General features: G+C 64.1%; 1 protein-coding gene across 1 annotated transcript in view; it reads right to left on the bottom strand.

The window, feature by feature from the left end:
• Positions 1-17245, bottom strand: part of HMCN2 (hemicentin 2) — a 36986-nt gene that overhangs the window by 5706 nt on the left and 14035 nt on the right. Inside the window, exons 31-75 of the mRNA XM_032200506.1 lie at positions 16687-16959; positions 16345-16453; positions 15814-15983; positions 15549-15703; positions 15178-15274; positions 14911-15006; positions 14632-14808; positions 14226-14380; positions 13767-13890; positions 13463-13638; positions 13299-13386; positions 12160-12279; positions 11704-11865; positions 11022-11303; positions 10293-10460; positions 10022-10135; positions 9744-9830; positions 9087-9275; positions 8773-8946; positions 8291-8404; positions 7978-8120; positions 7669-7819; positions 7269-7487; positions 6952-7065; positions 6696-6883; positions 6461-6557; positions 5982-6107; positions 5390-5533; positions 5120-5279; positions 4847-4971; positions 4585-4768; positions 4309-4406; positions 3727-3999; positions 3452-3642; positions 3285-3366; positions 2930-3066; positions 2683-2824; positions 2337-2484; positions 2019-2146; positions 1717-1873; positions 1498-1619; positions 1108-1272; positions 925-1032; positions 713-847; positions 359-493 (exon numbers count right to left, since the gene is read on the bottom strand). Of these exons, the coding sequence (XP_032056397.1) occupies positions 359-493; positions 713-847; positions 925-1032; positions 1108-1272; positions 1498-1619; positions 1717-1873; positions 2019-2146; positions 2337-2484; positions 2683-2824; positions 2930-3066; positions 3285-3366; positions 3452-3642; positions 3727-3999; positions 4309-4406; positions 4585-4768; positions 4847-4971; positions 5120-5279; positions 5390-5533; positions 5982-6107; positions 6461-6557; positions 6696-6883; positions 6952-7065; positions 7269-7487; positions 7669-7819; positions 7978-8120; positions 8291-8404; positions 8773-8946; positions 9087-9275; positions 9744-9830; positions 10022-10135; positions 10293-10460; positions 11022-11303; positions 11704-11865; positions 12160-12279; positions 13299-13386; positions 13463-13638; positions 13767-13890; positions 14226-14380; positions 14632-14808; positions 14911-15006; positions 15178-15274; positions 15549-15703; positions 15814-15983; positions 16345-16453; positions 16687-16959 (6702 nt within the window). The remainder of the gene's footprint in view (positions 1-358; positions 494-712; positions 848-924; positions 1033-1107; positions 1273-1497; positions 1620-1716; positions 1874-2018; positions 2147-2336; positions 2485-2682; positions 2825-2929; positions 3067-3284; positions 3367-3451; positions 3643-3726; positions 4000-4308; positions 4407-4584; positions 4769-4846; positions 4972-5119; positions 5280-5389; positions 5534-5981; positions 6108-6460; positions 6558-6695; positions 6884-6951; positions 7066-7268; positions 7488-7668; positions 7820-7977; positions 8121-8290; positions 8405-8772; positions 8947-9086; positions 9276-9743; positions 9831-10021; positions 10136-10292; positions 10461-11021; positions 11304-11703; positions 11866-12159; positions 12280-13298; positions 13387-13462; positions 13639-13766; positions 13891-14225; positions 14381-14631; positions 14809-14910; positions 15007-15177; positions 15275-15548; positions 15704-15813; positions 15984-16344; positions 16454-16686; positions 16960-17245) is intronic.

The raw sequence follows: 17245 nt of genomic DNA, 5'->3' as shown, positions 1-17245 counted from the left end.
GCAAATCTGCCCTCAGAGCTGTCTGGGGCCTCTGCTGAGGCTGCTGTGGGGGTGCCAACAGCCCGTCTCCAGCACCCCAACCCTCCAGCCTGTCCTAAGCTACAGCAAGGCAATGCCCAGGGAAAACATCCTGGACAGCCACAGAGCTGGTCCCAGGGTTAATTGGGGTGGTTTGGAGGCAGATTCAGAGCTCAGCAGCCTGGGCTGCTCTCAGTGCTCTGCGTGGCCCCCCAGGAGCAGCAGGGAGGAGAGGGGCGAGTGCCTACACGGATTGATGCTGCGGGCACCGAGTTGGCAGCCACATTTCTGCTGCGTGCCAGGGATGGAGAAGGAAGGAACAAGGGGACTCCAGCCTTACCTTGCACGATCAGCCTGGTCCTCCCCATGGCAGTGCCCGAGGGGTTGCGAGCCATGCACAGGTAGCTGCCAGCGTCTGCCAGGGAGGCTCGGAGGAGGTGCAGCTGCCCGCTGGGGAGCACCTTGAGCCCAGGCCCTGTGGGACAGGCAGGAATGAAGAAGAGGAGAGAAGAGAGCAGCTGAAAGCCCCAAGGAACAGCTCCAGTGGCCACCAGACACAGTGGGGAGCCATGAGGCTGGCTGGGCACCTCAGCCCTTCAGGTGTCCTCAAGAAGCCACCCAGTGATGCTGGCAGCTCAGCCACCCAAATCCACCCCCAGACAGGGGCTGGCAGGCAGCGTGGGCTCCTGCTCACCTCCAGCGATGCTGGCACCATCCTTCTGCCAGGTGACCTCTGGCCGGGGGACCCCGCTGGCCTCGCAGGACAGCACCGTGCTGGCATTGACCTTCACCATCACCATGCCAGGCAGGGGCTTCAAGGCGGGGGGCTCTGCAAGAGACAGAAATGCTGCCACCAGCATCTCCACAGCAACGTGCAGGGAGCAGGACCCCCTGAGCCACACGTACCGTGCACCACGAGCCGGAGGTGTTTTCGGGCAGTGCCTGCGGCGCTCCTCGCCGTGCAGGTGTAGCGACCGGCGTGCACAGGCAGCGCCTGCCTGATCTCCAGGGCTCCTAGAAGGCAAAAAGGGGGCAGCAGGAGGGCTGCAGGGACCCACTGCCCCCCAGTGCCCTGCCCCAAGCCCCTACCTGTGGGCAGGACGTGGTAGCCGCCCCCTCGGCTGCCCAGCTGAGCCCCATCCTTGCTCCACGACACCGCTGGTGGGGGCACGCCGGAGGCGTAGCAGGTGAGGACAGCAGGGGACAGCCGGGTGACGGTCACATCTGTGAGGTCATCCGCAATGGTGGGGGGCACTGGAGGAGGAAAGGAGGGAGGTGAGCAGGGTGCACGGCCCGTGCTGCAGGGGAGCTGGACCTGACGCACACGGATGCGGATATTTCTGTTGCCTCAATTCCCAAGTCCCCTAGAAGGGACTCAAGTGCAGGGGGGGCTGAAGCACGGCTACATCATGTCTAAGTGGGGGGGAGAGACCCCAGTAAGGCAGCTCCCTGCAGTACTCACAGCCCCCTAGGGCTCACCGTGGACAGACACGAGGAACACCTTGCGCGCCTCTCCGGCGGCGTTGGTGGCGATGCACTCAAACCACCCCTCGTCCCGGGGGCTGGGGCTGGTGATGAGCAGCGAGCCCGAGGTCTGCACCCTGCGTGGGCACAGCACACGTTGGGGACAGCCCCTGCACCATGGGGAGCAACAAAAGAGGGGAAAAAAAAAACCAACCCAGGGGGCAAGGAGGGTACCTGTAAGCACTGGGCAGGAGGTGTGGGTTTAGGGGGTGGCCGTCCTTCTCCCAGCGGACCTGGGGTGCAGGGGAGCCTGATGCATCGCAGGACAGCCAGGCTGGCTGCTGGGCCAGCAGGGTGAGGCTGGGGGGGCCGGGGGTGATGGCAGGAGGAACTGCAGGAAGGCAAACGGGGAGCTGGGAGCTGCCCGGAGGGGGCAAGCGGTGGGCAGCAGCGCGGTGTTGTACCGATGAGAGCTGCCCAGAAATAACGGGTGGCAGCAGGGGCGCAGGAGGGATGCAGCTCACTTTCCTGCTTACCCAGGACACGGAGATCCAGGCCCCGCCGGTCAGAGCCAGCAGGGCTGGAGGCCACGCAGAGGTAGTAGCCAGAATCCTGCACCCGGACAGGGTCAATGTGCAGGGAGCCATCGGGCAGCAGCTGCAGCCTGGGGAGGGAGGGAGGGAGAGCAGGTGAGCCCCCGAGGGCTGTGCATGGCCAGGAACACACGGGGACACACAGCCAGGAGGGTGACGGGCACCCTGAAGCCAGATGGGGCACGTCCCCTGAGCGGGCATGGGGACAGGGGCTCAACTGGGAGCCAGCTCTGGGTGCCACCAAGCTGCAAAGCCTCGTACCTGCTGGTGCCACGAAGGGACAGGAGCTGCCCGTCCTTCCTCCACGTCACCCGGGGCGTGGGCCACCCCTCTGCATGGCACAGCAGCGTGGCCGACCCGTTCGTGGGCACGTTCACCTCCTCGGGGCCTGGCTGGATGTGTGGGGCCACTGCGGCAGCACCCGTGGGGAAGGGAGAAAATGAACGACAGAGCTCGGAGAAGGAGAAATCAAACCCAACCCGTGCCTCTTTTCCTATTGCCCCATCCATAGGAGACCCCAAAATATTGGGCATCTCTGTCCCTGATGAAAGGGATGCTCAGGGAACGCGCTCTCCCCGTCCAAGCCTTGTGGCAGGGCGATGCTCACCGTGAATTTCCACCTGGAAGTTCTGCCTGCTGTCCCCCGTTGCGGTGCCAGCCCTGCAGACGTACTCCCCCCCGTCTGCTGCCCCCACGTCCCAGATCCTCAGGAACCGGCCCTCAGCCAGGGTCTGCCTGCGGGCATCCCCCTGACACCCCCCAGGGCAGCCCCGGTCAGCGGCTGTGCCCACAGCGAGCACAATGGGGCTGAAATGGGGGGGGACCCGGCCCCACAGCCCCCCCGGCACACCTACCCGCAGCGGGGAGCCCTCCCGGTGCCATTCGATGTAGGGGGGCGGCACAGCATCCACAGGGCACTCCAGGGTGAGCTGCCCCCCCGGCACGGCGGTGATGCTGAGGGTCTCACCGGTGCCCGTGGTGCCGAGAGGGGCTGTGGGATGGGTGGTAGCTGAGCACCCCCATGCCTGTCCCCATCCATCCTCGTTTATCCACAAATAACCCCCCCACCCAGTCTCTGGGGCTACCGTGTTCTGCTCCAGATCCCCCTCAGATGCATCAGGACCCCCTGATGTGTCCAAATTTGACCCCAAAGCCCTGCGCACCCTGACCCTCACCGCCACGCACGCTCCCCACGGGGGGCCACGCTACCTCGGGCGCTGACATGGAAGCTCCTGCTGTCCTCCCCAGCAGGGCTCGCGGCCAGGCAGGTGTACAAGCCAGAGTCAGCCACCTACACAAAGCCAGGAATGGGAAAAATTAGGCAAAAACAAGCCAGAAAGAGAACACAGGCGAGGAAGGGGAGGAGGAGCCCCCACCTCCATGCTGTCGATGCGGAGCGTGCTCTCATTCCCCGTTGAGAGCCAGGGCCCTGCCAGCAGCTGCCCGTCCTTCTCCCAGGTGACAGCAGGCACAGGGACCCCCGCCACCACGCAGGTCAGCTCCAGCGGGGCGCCCACGGCCACGGCCATCTCGGTGGGGTGGGACGCATCCTCAATTTTGGGGGGCTCTGCAAAGCGCAGGGGGAGCCGGGAGGGCTCATCCCTCGGCTGCTCCCCAGGGTCAGCGCCCCCAGCCCAGGGGAGACACGCACCCATCACCAGGAGGCTGAAGGCTCTGCTGGTTTCCCCGGCCTCGTTGGAGGCCACGCAGGCGTACACCCCCGTGTCGGCCGGCCCCACAGCCCCCAGGCTCAGCCGTGGGCCGTCGGCCACCCTCTTGCTTGGCAGTGCTGGGGTCTCGGCGAGCTTCAGCCAGGTCACTGCTGGTGCCGGGGACCCGCTGGCTTCACAGGCGAAGGTGACATCGGAGCCCTTGGCCACCACCTGCTCCTCGCTGCTCTCCGGGCTCTCCAGGACAGGGGGTGCTGGGGACGGAGCCGTCTCCTTAGTGGGGCAGTGGGAGAAAAGCTCCCAGGGGGTCCCAGGCACTAGGGATGGTTTTGGCAAACGGCCACCATCCCGAGAGCACCCGGAGGTGGCTCAGCCTCCTGCAGGGGTTTGCCCAGCACTGGGCTGCTCTGGGTCTGCTTTCAGGCTGGTCCCTCCTTGCTCCGTCCTTCCCGAGCCCACCCAAGGGCCAGCTCAGCTTGCACAACAAGCGCTCTGCAAGCAAAACCGGTGCCTGTGTGCCCCCACCCGCTCTGCTCCCCCTCAAATCCCCGGCTCCTCCATACCCAGTATCTGCAGGACGAAGCTGCGATCGGCCACCCCTGCCTGGCTGGAGACAACACAGGTGTAGAGCCCGGCATCAGAGACCTGTGTGCGGGAGATCCTACCCCGGGGAGCAGGGCACGAGGAGGAGGAGAAGGAGGAAGAAGAGAAAGAGATGTCAGTGGCAGGATCACCTGGAGAAGGGTGCTCCCAACATCTCCACCTGAAACCTCTGCCACGCAGACCCGGGAGCTGCCCAAAAAACCTGCAGCCAAGCATCCCCCCAGCAGCTCTCTTACCTGAGGACGTGCCCGGCCGAGAGCAGCGTGACACGTGGGGACAGCCGCAGGGGCAGCCCGTCCTTCAGCCAGCTCACACGCAGCGGAGGGGACCCCCGTGCCCGGCACCGCAGGGTGACCGCCGCGGACAGGACGCCACGGACCACATCAGAGCCACCGGCACCTCCCTCGATGACTGGGGGCACTGGGCGAGGGGACGAGAGGCAGAGATGAGGCTGCTGGGGACGGGTGGCCGTGCCCGGTGCCCCCCAGCCCCACTCACCCAGCACGCTCAGCACGTGCAGCCGCGCATCCTCGCCCGCGCCGTTGCGTGCCAGGCAGGTGTAGGCACCCGAATCGGCAGCACGCAGCGCCTCGAGGAGCAGAGCACTGCCATCCCGTGACACCCTGCATGGGACAGCACCGCGGTGACACCAGCACCCCCCAAAGCACCCACGGGGGAGGGATGCTCCATGCCTGGTTGTGCCCCAGGCTGTAGGATTTTGGGGTGCGCTGCAAGGACAGCAGTGTCCCCGTCCCCTCCCCATTGACTTACTGGGCACGTGATGGGGGCTGCAGCTGCAGGGGCTGCCCGTCCTTCAGCCAGGAGATCTGGGGGGGTGGCTGCCCCTCTGCCTGGCACTCCAGCCTCACCTCGCCGCCCTCCAGCACGCTGTGCTCGCTGGGGACCCCTGCGCCAAGGATGTGGGGTGCCACTGCGTGAGACAGAGAAGAGAGAGGCTGAGGAGGACAAGAAAAAGAGGAGGAGGAAGGCTCCCCATGGGGGGAGAGCCCCAGGGCCCCCCACCAACCCATCGAGCCTCACCTCGCACCAGCACCAAGAAGTCCTTGCGCATCTCGGCGCCCTCACCCCGTGCCAGGCAGGTGTACCGGCCCTGGTGGGAGGGCTGCAGGGCGCTGATCTGCAGCTGCCCCCCCCCAGGCACCAGGCCCTGCTGGGGGCTGCTTGCTGCCAGGAGATGGGGCAGAGGGGGGTTGTGGTCGTGCTCCTCTGCAGAGCCCTCCCCAGGCTCCCTCTGTTGTGCTCTGTCCCCCCCCAGTTCCCACCCCTGGGGCCCCGGTTGGTTAAAGGAGAGGTGTGGGCTCTGCTGCAGGTTTGCAGGAGGAAGGAGACAGAGGTTGGGGGGGAAACCCCAGTTCTGGTGGCACTCGAATGGCTGGTACCCCGAGAGCTCAGCACCACACCCCTGCGTCGCATCCCATGCCCAAATCCCTTAGCATTCATTGCTGAGACAGAAGCAAAACCTCCTAAAAACATGCAGGAAAAACACCAACGCGTTCATGCTCTGCCTCCTCCCCTGCAGGGCCCTGAGGTTTTCTCACAGTGGGATTAGAAACAGGGAAAGCGAGGCAGGGCTGGGGGCAGAAGCCCGGCACGTCACCACCTCCGTGCGTACCCAGTGTCCTCCCGTCCTTCAGCCAGGTGACAGCGGGCACGGCGGTGGCTGCACAGCTCAGGACGAGGGGGCTGCCCATGTCAGCACTGAGCGTCTCCTCCTGGGGGTCCTCAGCACCTGGGGGATCTGGGGAGGAGGAGCAGGGACGCGGGGAGTGAGCAGGGGCCAAATCCCAAGCCCCAAATTCCTGGCTGTGTTTGCAGCCAGCGAGGTGCTGCAGAGCCCTCTGCAAGCCAGAGTTTGGGGGATTGCACTTCAGACACCCGCATGGCCAGGGCAGGTGGAGGGCACCCAAAAAACACAGGAGCCACAGAGAGGTGTTTGCTGCCAGCCCCCCGGTGGGAGGCTCACCCCATCCTCTAGAGGGTGGCTCCAGCTGGGGGCTGCCATGGAGTGGTGGAGGAGGAGGAAGAGGGAGGAGGAAGAAGAGGAGGGAGGCAGATCAGCGACCCAGGGAAGCGTCAGCAGGGCTGCCTTACCCTGCACAGTGAGAGCAAAGTGCTTCTCAGCTGAACCAGCCGGGTTCTCGGCCACACACACGTAGCTGCCAGCGTCACCCACCTCTGCCACGGCCACCTGCAAGGGGAGCACAGCCCCACTGGGGACCCCCGGCCAGCCACCACTGGGGCTCGGTGCGCAGCCAGCCCCTCCTCGGGGACTGAATAAGGCCCTGTCCCCCCGGCACAGCCATCCCCTGAGCACGGGGACACCGACCTGCAGGACCGTGCCCCCCTCCAGGAGCTGGTGCCGCGGGCTGGCCGCGATGGGGACGTGGTCCCGGAGCCAGGACACCGCGGGCACCGGGCGCCCGCTGGCTGGGCACTCGAATCGGACGGTGCTGTTGGTGGTGGCTGTCACCTCCTCAACCTGCTCCTCCTCAGCACCACGGATGGCCGGGGCAGCTGGAAGCAGGGGGGTCAGGGGCTGCTGAATCCCCCCTCCCGGTATCTCCCAGCCCCTCCTCACTCACCCAGCACCTCCAGCTCGTAGTGCACGCGGTCCCTGCCCGCCTCGTTGGATGCCTCGCACGTGTACCTGCCCGCGTCCTCCTCCTGCACCACGGGCAGCTGCAGCACCCGGCCCCCTGCAGCACGGGGGGGGCAAGATGGGGACAGCCCCATGGTGGGGGTCCCATCCACCATCCCTTTCCCACCCCGCTGTGCACGGCCCCCACGCAGCCCCGGTGAGGCAGTAAGGGTCCCACGGGTGCTGCGCGTGTTGGCAGGAGCAAAGGGACAGAATCCGACCCCCCCCGTGCTGGGGATGCTTTCGTGGCAGGAGCATTACCTAGCAGGATGAGCACCCCGGGGCCGGGGGCGAGGGGCTCCCCGTCCTTGTACCAGGTGAGCCGGGGGGGCGGGATGGCGTTGGTGTCGCAGGAGAGCGCGGCGGGCTGGTGGAGGACAGCCTGGCGGTGCTCCGTCACCTCCCCGTCCCCGTCCTCCTCCTGGTACAGGATCTCGAAGGCTTCGCCGGGGCTCAGCTGGTGCTGGAAGAGGGGTGGCACTGCGGGGACAGGCTGCCGTGAGCTGTAGGGAGGGGGGCATTACCCCCAGGTGCAGCCAGAGCTGGCGAGACGCACGTTATCCAGCGCACACACACCCCTCTCCACCCTGATCCCATGGGGGACCCCCGTAGGGACCCCTCTCCCCGGGACAGCCCCCGCCCCAGCTCGCCCAGGACTCACCCTGCACGTGCAGGCTGAAGTCCTTGTCGTCTGCACCCAGGGGATTGGTGGCCACGCAGGTGTAGTGCCCCGAATCCGGGACACCAGCAGGTTTGATCCGAAGGACCTGCCCCTCCTGAAGGATCTGGAGGTGGCCGGCGCTTTCCAGGAGCTGCGTGGGGTCCCCAGCCCCAAGGCGAGGAAGAGGAGTGATTATACACCAGGGCTGAGGCATGCAGGAGCGGGGCAGAGCCCAGCCAGACATACCAAGGGTGTGTGTCCCCCCAAAAAACAGCAGCAGCTGCTCCCTGGCCACCCTTGGGACCTCACCTGCCCGTCCTTGTACCACTGGATGGTCGGCTCGGGCACAGCCCACGTCTCGCACTCCAGCGTCACCGTGCTATTGACACTGGTTCTCACCTCTGTCGTGGCAAATTCCCCTGAAGGGACATCTCGGGTGATCAAAGGGGGAACTGGTGGGGAGAGGAGACATGGTTGGGAGGAGGGAAGAGCCCCCAAACGCCCTTGTTCTGCCCTAACCAACAACGTGCAGCGCCTTAGGGTGAAGGGAAGGAAGGGGCACTGGCCCCATTATGTCGGGGGTTGTGGTGGGGCTCGGGAGGCACAGGGAGAGCTCACGCACCCAGGACCTTCACGGTGTAGTTCCTCACGGCCTCCCCAGCCTCGCTGGCCACAACGCAGCTGTAGGTGCCCGCGTCCTCTTCCTGGGCGTTCAGGATCTGCAGCCCGTGGCCACCTGGGCAAAGGGGGTCTCCTGAGAGGGTCCCTGCTCACAGCTGAGGCTGTTTATCCCCGTGCAGCACATGAAGACGTCTTAAAGGCCCTGCTGACCACCTGCAAGCCTGTCTGGAGGGCATCCGATGCTCTTCTAGAGCCCAATTTCCAGGCTTATAAAAACCTGTGCGCTCTCACTGATGCTGCTGAGAAGCTTCTAGCTATTACCAGATGATGTGGCCCACCCTTCTGATGGCCTGAGCCTCTCATCTCCTACAGGATGACGACTTCTCATCGCCCTGGGTGTCACCAGACCCAGAACAGACCCCACTCCCACCCCCCGGGCACCCAAAGGGGCTCCGTGGTGGCCAAGGGGTGCCGGCGCGGTACCGGGGAGCAGGCGCACGTCCCGCGAGGCTTCGACGGGGACCTCGTCCTTGAGCCAGGTGATGCTGGGAGGGGGGTAGGCTGGAGCCTCACAGAGCAGGGAGATGGGGTTGTTGATGATCACAACAACATCTTCTGTGGCAGCATCGTGGGCATCTCCAGCAGACATGGGGCTGGCTGCAGAGAGGTGTGTGCACTAACACCCATCACAGCCCCACTGCCAGCTGTAGGGCTCAGGGATCCTCACCACCCAGCTGGGGCAGGCACTCAGAAAGCCCCAAAAGCCCCAGGACTCAACACCCAAAGCCACCTCGTACCCGAAACATTCAGCAGGTAGTGCTTGGTTTGCTCCCCCACGGGGCTGGAGGCCACGCAGGAGTAGCGGCCGGCGTCAGACGGGGCAGCCTGGGGGATGCGCAGCACGGAGCCATCGGGGGAGATGGAGGTGGCTCCAGCAGGCAGAGGGTGGCCGTCCTTCAGCCAGGTGACCTCAGGCTGGGGGTTGCCTGTGCAGGGTGGAAATTAGGGTTTGGGCTCGGTGCAAAAAGTTTTTCCATGCGTGCACGCAGCCTGGATGGGGTCACTGCGCTGGGAAGCAGGGACACCAGCCCAAATCCAGACTTATCACAATCTGGATCGGGATTTTAGAGACTGCTGGATGAGCCAGCAAGAAAAAAAAAAAAAAAGGAAAGCTGTCCTGAGTAGGAGGTGATTAATTACTCCCATTGCAAAAGGAGAAACCAGATTAGAGGAATTTTTGCTCCGTTTTGGAAAGATCGGAGCTGACGTCGTGGAACAAGCTCCCCGCGTGGGCGCCCCCTCCCCAGCACTTTCCGGACAGCCCAACTGCAAAGCCAGGAACTATCCCCAAAAAGCTCCTCAGCCGACCTCAGCTATTCCTGTGTCATTGGCTGGAACCGGCCGCTTGCTCCGCGCCCATCTCCCACCACCCCTGCTCCCTGCACGATGCTCACCCGCGGCCAGGCAGGACCAGGTGACAGGGTGGCCCTCGGGCACCGTGACGGCCTCTTCCTCATCCACGTCCTCAATGTGTGGAGGAACTAGGAATGCGAGAGGCCAGGGACATCAGCAGCTGGACCAAACCAGGCGCTGTGTCCATGCACCAAGGCACAAAGGACTCCTGTGCTGCAGCTCCCACTGCTGCACCCAGTGCTGACCAGTGCTGTCCCCGCACAGCTGAAGCTCTGACGCTCCCGAGGAGCCCATCAGAGGGTAGATGTCCCTCCCTTACCCAGGACCTCCACCTGGAACTCCCTCCTGGCCTCCCCAGCGGCGTTGCTGGCCAGGCAGGAATAGTGGCCACCATCCTGGGCTCGCACACGGGGCAGCCTCAGCATCCAGCCCCCTGTGAGCATGGAGCAGAGAGGGCTCAGGGCACAGATCCAGGCACCAGCACAGCCCAGTACCACCCCGCAGGGTGGGAGCTGTGCTGGGTGTGAACTCCTCAGCGTTAGGGCAGAATGCATTCGTGGAGCTCTTGCAGCATCCTTCCCTCGTCCCACCTGAGAGCACTTGCGTGTGCTCGCCGGGGGTGACAGGAGAGCCGTTCCAGGACCAGGAGACCGTGGGCAGGGGGACGCCGGTGGCCTCGCAGGTCAGCGTCAGGGCTCTGTGCAGAGGCACACGGGTGTTGCTGGTGGATCCCAAACCTTGGAGGAACTTTGGAGGAACTGGGGAGGCAGAAGGGACAAAGAGCTGTCTGCAAAGCAGCCACCGAGACAGCAGAAGAGTGAAACAAAAGCGGCAGATGTTGAACCCAGAAAAAATGTGGCAGATGTTGAACCCAGCTTGTTCCCACCCTCCTGCTTGTACAGGTTGAGGCCATGAGCACAGAAGGCCCATCAGCAGCCACCTACCTGCACCCCCAAGCCCACACCTCCAGGCGTGACACTAAGCTGGCCACGTGCCCTACACCACCCCAGTCTTTTTCCAGCTCAAATGCTCAGCACCCCAGTTCCCAAGGTTCCCCCAAGTCCTTGGAAAGCAGCTGACTTTGTAAAGCAAGAGGTGCTCTGCTCAACCTGGAAAGAAACCATTGCCACAGGCTGGTGGAGCCACTTCTGCTTCTTCTCCTGTCCCCAAACCTTTTATACGCTGCGTTATCCAAACTTGCTCCACGTTTTCCTCTTCTCCAGGCTCGTGATGCTTTGGGCACGTGGTGGGACATCCCCACCCAGCCCAGCTGCCCGTGTCCCTTCCCCACAGCCACCCGCCGTGCCCCCCACCCTCACCGTGCACCACCACATCGAACTCCCTGCGCTCCTGCCCCGCCGTGTTGGCCGCCAGGCAGACGTATCGCCCTGCGTGGACCAGCGCTGCCCGGGCGATGCGCAGCCTCCAGCCCTGCTCCGACAGCGAGAGCCCGTCCCCAAGGGCCACGGGCTGCCCGTCCTTCAGCCACGTCACCGTGGGTGCTGGCCTTCCCGTGGCCTCGCACTCCAAAACAGTCTCGCCGGCCTCGATGACGGAAACCTTCCTGGGGGCTTTGCTGCTGCCCCGGATCCTCGGTGGCACTGCGGGCAGAGGGACAGGGGGTGGAGGTGAGGCTGGAGGAAAGCCCTTGGCGGTATGAAAGTGGGTATAAAAATGCCGTGGAGCTGGCTGGTGGCAGCAGGAGGGCGAAGCACATCCCAGTGGGTGCAATTAGTGCAGTTGTGCTGCTGGAGCAAACATCAGCTGCAGAGAGGAGCCAAGAGGGGGGCTGGAGGGAGCCAGGCAAACCCAGCTGGCAGCATCCCTTCCAAAACAGGCAAACCCTTCCAAAACACCCAAGGCAGGGGATAATAGCTGTGAACTTTTGGGTCCAGCTGGGCCTTGCAGCAAGGGAGAACATCTTGCTCAAACATACAGCTTAGGAGAGGCAGCTTCAGCCACCCCAGCAGGACCCCCACATCTTGGGGTCCTCCGTCTCACCGTGCACCCCCAGGCGATGCTCCTTGCTGCTGCTGCCGGCGGCGTTGCTGCACTTGCACGTGTAGGTCCCCTCGTCCACCAGCCTCACCTTCTCGATGTAGAGCATCCTCCCTCCTGCAGACACCAGCTTCAGGCTCCCGGGGTGGGCAGAGAGGGGTTCACCTACCCGGGGGGGACAACAGCAGCCTCCTCTCAGGCTCCCAGCAGGACCAGATCACACCCAGAAGCCAGGCACTACTCGATATAAACCACTCCTTGCTGCCCAAGGAGAGCAATGTGAGTTGGTTTTACTCTTGGCTGCAGCAGGAGACCCGCAAGGAGCAGGCTGGCAACTGGGTTTCAAGTTTAACCTGGCATTTGCTCAGCCAAAATGCTCCTAAACCATGCAAGGGGTATCACCTGCCCTGGGCATCTGCATCTGCCTGGTGGGTCAAGCCCTGAGGGGCAGGACCTTACCATCCTTCTGCCAGCTCAGGGCAGGGAAGGGGATCCCGTGGCACTCGCAGGCCAGCCGGACAGACTGCCCCTCCAGCACAGACGTGGTGGTGGGCTCTGCCGAGGAGAATGACGGTGGCACTGTGGGGAGAGAGAGAAGAGGGGCAGCTGATGGCAGGGGACAAGGGGAGAGGGGCAGCTCCGTCCTGCTCGCCACCCGTGGCACCAGGCTCTGCACAAAGATCCAGCGAGACGGCTGGAAATAATAACGTGCACTTCCCAGCTATTAGGAAAGTGATGGTTTTAATTGCACGTGGCCTACAGCAGAGGCTGGCTGAGCCCCACGGCCAGGCCAAGGCTGGCCAGACAGAGCCTCGTTAGGTAGCACAGCTCGCTGCGAAGGTGACCTAACACTTTCCGTTATCGGACGCCGTTCCCATAATTACAGCTGGCCGGAGAAGGGTAACCCCTTCCCGTGAGGGATATTAGCTTTTGGAAGAAAAATCCTAACACCCAGAAACCTCTGAAAAACAAAAACAGCAGAACCCAAACAATCGAGCCGAGCCAGGACACCAGGCCAAGCGTGCAAAGTCTCCCTGGGAAGGGAGCGCAGGAGCGGGGAGAACTGGCCTTCCTCCCCGTGCCGGCTGCCTGCCTGCAGGACTCCCACCAGCTGGCCCCGAGCATCCCCGAGGGAAGCCAGGCCTGGCTCTGCCCTGGTGCTGTGGATGTGCTGGAGTTTGCAGGGATGTGCATGGTGAGGGATGCACCAGCATCCTCCCGACCCAGGCAGGGGACGGCAGGGGTTGATACCCGCGTGCTGCCGTGATGGATGAGGGCGCAGAGAGTGCAGAGCAGCCCTGGCAATGGCAGCAAATTCCCTTTGCTCCCCTGCCCAAGCTTTAGGAAGACAGCTGCATGGTTACTGAAATACCCCAAAGCAACACTTGTGCAAACATTGGCTTTTTCCCCCGTCCCGTTCCAGTAGGGGATTCCCTACACCTCCAGCTGCATCATCTCGCAGAGCTTTAATCCTTCGGACACCGTTTTCCAAGCCAGCGAGCCACCTCAGGTCCACGTTATGCTTACAGGGTTTGTTTCTACATCTCCATACGCCCCGTATTTTCCTGGTGAGCTGTCCCAGCCGTGGCAGCCCTTACCCAACACGTTCAGGTTGTAGTGTCTCTCCGGGTGGCCGGGCACCTGGCACGTGTACCTGCCCGCATCCTGCACGGCGGCTCGCCCCACCTGCCACGAGGAGAGACGGTGAGATGCTCTGCAGCCCCTTTTCCCTCCCATCCCTTCTTTTGCTCCAAAACATCACCTGGAGCACAGTCCCATCCTCTGACAGCCGCATCCCTGGGCTCGGTGTGAGCAAGGTCCCATCCTTCAGCCAGCGGGACCCCCGGGGGTCGACCCCCGGGGCCGGGCAGCGCAGTGTCACCTCCTGGTTGACGATGGCAGAGACGTTCTCCTCCTCGCCCGGGGCAGTGGGTGGCACTGGAAACAGACAGGGCAATGCCACCCCCAAACCCCTCTTCCCCTGGCTGGCCCCACAGCCCCCCAAGGCTGGGGAGAGGGCAGGGAGCAGCCCCCAGAAGGGGCTGGGGACACTTGGGGACACTTACACCGCACCTCGACGGTGGCCTCGCGCCTGTCCTCGCCCACAGCGCTGCTGGCCACGCACGTGTATGTCCCCGAGTCCAGGAGGTGAGGGGTGGGCAGGGACAGCACGCGCCCACCGGACAGGATCTGTGCCCCCGGGAAGAAAAGAGCCCAGGGGAGCGTGAAACCAGAGAGAAACCTCGCTGGGCTGCAAGCAGTAACCAGGACGGGTGGGCACAATCCTGCCTCGAGCCTGTCCTTGTCACATCGTGGGGACCCCCTGGCTCTTCCACGTGGCAGGGAGCAGGGCTGAGCAGGTCTGTGTTCCCATGGACCAAACGCAGGGGAAAATTTGGGCAACACCACGTCTGCTCAGCTCCAGCAATTGTTTGGTTTTATTTTTGGAAAAGCCACAACAAGGAACCAGAGCATCCTTCTGGAAGGATGTCCCCAGGGAGACCCCCCTGTGGTAGCCACCTCACCTGCGGGCCACCCGCCACCTCCTCAGGCACAGGGTTGCCGTCCTTGAGCCAGATCAGTGCCGGGGCAGGGCTCCCGGTGGCATCGCAGCGCAGCGTCACCGCCTCGCTCGTCACCGCCACGACGGGGCTGGGGCCAGCTGTGATCCGTGGGGGCACTGGGGAGGGCAGGGGGGGCACAGCAATGTCACCAGCAGCACCAGGGGGCAGAGATGGGGACGGTGGGGGTGGGAGACACCAAAATTTGGACCAGATGCCTGTCTGTAGGGCTATGACCTTTGGGGACATTACGAGAGATGGATGTGGGGTAATGGCAAATGGGGCAGACGAAGGGGTCTCTGCTAAACCCATCTCTCAGGGATGTGCCCCCATACAGCCTCTGTCCTCCCCCTGCACCCCACGGACTCACCGGTCACCCGCAGGCTGTACCCAAGCTCGGTGTCCCCGGCGGCGTTGGAGGCCACGCAGCGGTAGCTGCCGGCATCAGCAAGGTGGGCACGGGGGATCTCCAGGCGCTTCCCATCCCTGGACAGGATCCGGCCCGGGGTGGTCACGAGCTGCTCGTTCCCCTTGTACCAGGAGATGTCTGCAGGGAAGGAAGGGGATGAGATGCAAGGAGCGTGATGGCAGCATGGGGACACGCACCGGGGACACCCCCAGGGAAGCTCGAGGGAGGGGACAGGCTCACCGGGAGCTGGCACCCCCGTGGCCAGGCACTCCAGGGACACCGTGCCGTTCTCCAGGACAGCCAGGTCCACCTCGCTGGGCTCGATGTTCGGAGGCACTGCAACCCAGCATGCGTGGCCATCAGCTCTGCGCAGCCCAAACCCAAACCAGCTGCACGGCACGCACCAGTCCCCGTTCCAGGAGGGAACCATAGCACTGCACGGTGCCACCGCTGCCCTCCAAGTCAGTGAAAAGATTTTTTTTCTCTGCACCCTGCCTGGTTTCTCACCCAGCACCTTCAGCATCACATCCTGCTCGTCCTCCCCTGCGGGGTTGGCTGCGACACAGGTGTAGACACCTTCATCGGTCAGGTCAGCCTTCTCGATCTAGAAGGAGGAGGGAGGGTTCCCGACTAGCTTTGGTCACCTGTAACCCTCCCCTCCTCAGCTCCTGCAGCCCCAGGACTGGGTTTCTCCTCAGGAGCCTGGTGTCCCTGTGCTCCAGACAATGCAGACCCCTCCACAACACCCCCTGTGCCCTGGGCAGGGGTCAGTGCCACCCCACGGCACCGCTGCTTCAGCCCAGACACTGCTGCAGGAAAGCCCCAGGGCACACAGCCCTGCCCTGCACGGCCCCCCCAGCCCCATCACGCCCCCCAACCTGGAAGATGCTGCCCGTGGCTGGCAGCAGGACCCCGTCCTTCCTCCAGCTGAGCCGTGGGGGCGGCGTGCCCGTGGCCTGGCACCGGAGCGTCACCGGCTGGCGAAGGGCCACGGTGACGGCATCCCCCTCCACGATGCTGACCGAGGGGCGTACTGGCCAGAGGGGGGAAAAAAACAAGGCTGGGGGAAAGCCCTTGGCCAGCCGTGCCCACCCTGATGCGTGGGACGGAGAGCGGGTATCCCCCAGGTGCTGCTGCGCTCACCTTGCACCAAAACCCACACCTGAACCTGGGTCCCCCCGGCCCGGCTGCTGCCCTGGCAGATGTAGAGCCCTTGGTGTGCGAGCCCCACACGGGCAATCAGCAGGGTCCCACTGTCCTCAGACACCGCCACGCCATCCCCTGTGCCTAGCGGGAGTCCATCCTTCAGCCACCTGCAAGGAGCAGGGCGGGCGGTGAGGTTTTGGGGTGTCCCACTACCACCCACCCTGGTTTGCGCACCAGGAGCATGGGGGCGCTGCACCCACAGCACTAGCAAAGCATCCAGATCACAGGGAGAACAGGACCCCAGGGATGAGGAATAGGAATTGATGCCTCACATCCTGAAGGACACCCCCAGCCAGGGGTCCCCGTTACCCATATGGAGTCCCCATTACCCATATGGAGTCCCCCATCCCGCTTCTCTGCTGCATCTTCACATGTCAGGCTCTGGGGTGCCCCCATGGAGCTGTGCAGCCCCCTAAGGCAGAGCAGGGGGACGTGGGCAGGACCCCCATCCCGTCCTACAGTGCTCACCGGATCCGGGGCACGGGGACACCGCTGGCACGGCAGCGAATGCGCAGGGAGTCGTTGGCGACGGCAGTCAGGTGGCTTTCCCCATCGCCGATCAGCAACTTGGGGGGAGCTGGGGAAAAAGGGAAAAGGGGACAGCCGGCTGGGAGCAGCCCTGGGAGCCTGGCACCGGAGCAGCCAGGAGCTCGGAGGGCACAGGACCCCAGCAGTAAACCAAAACCCACAGCTGCGTGGAGCCAAATTTCACACACACTTCTCCAATCTCAGAGGAGCTGCGGGTTTCAGCCACCTCCTTCCTACCACCATAAATCCCCGCTCCCTGCTGCAACCCCGCAGCCCCCTTACCCTGCACGAGCAGTGTGTGCCGCACCACGCTCTCTCCCGCGGGGCTGCTGGCCAGGCAGGTGTAGGAGCCCCCTGAGCTCTCCGACACCCTCTGGATCCGGAGCAGCGTGCCGCCCGCGAGGAGCAGCACCCCGGCACCCTGGGGCAGGGGCTGCCCATCCTTCTGCCAGCTCAGGGTGGGCAGGGGGTTGCCCCTGGCCGAGCAGGGCAGCTCCACGGGCTGGCCCACTGCTGCCTCCACCACACGGCCCTCACTGGAGATCGTCGGTGGCACTGTAGGGACAGAGAAATGGGGGGAGAGCGAGTGCAGAGAGCCCGAGCTGAGCACGGCGGCTGTGCTGGTGGCAGTCAGGGGACAGCAGGACACGTCCCACAAAGCTCAGCCCATAGGGAGATGGAAACTGGTTCAGCAGAAGCCCAAAGGTGCAGGTGAATCAGAGCAGACAGGGGCAGAGCTCGTGCTGGGGGCAGAAGCTCCAAAAACCCATCGCACGTGGCACCACGCAGCGCAAGAACCATCCCAAAATGGCACATTCACACCCTTATTGCACTGACAGCT

Source organism: Aythya fuligula, chromosome 19, assembly GCF_009819795.1.
Source record: "Aythya fuligula isolate bAytFul2 chromosome 19, bAytFul2.pri, whole genome shotgun sequence".
Taxonomy (NCBI): domain Eukaryota; kingdom Metazoa; phylum Chordata; class Aves; order Anseriformes; family Anatidae; genus Aythya; species Aythya fuligula.
The sequence above is the reverse complement of the archived record's forward strand: the minus strand, read 5'-3'. Positions and strand labels throughout refer to the sequence as shown.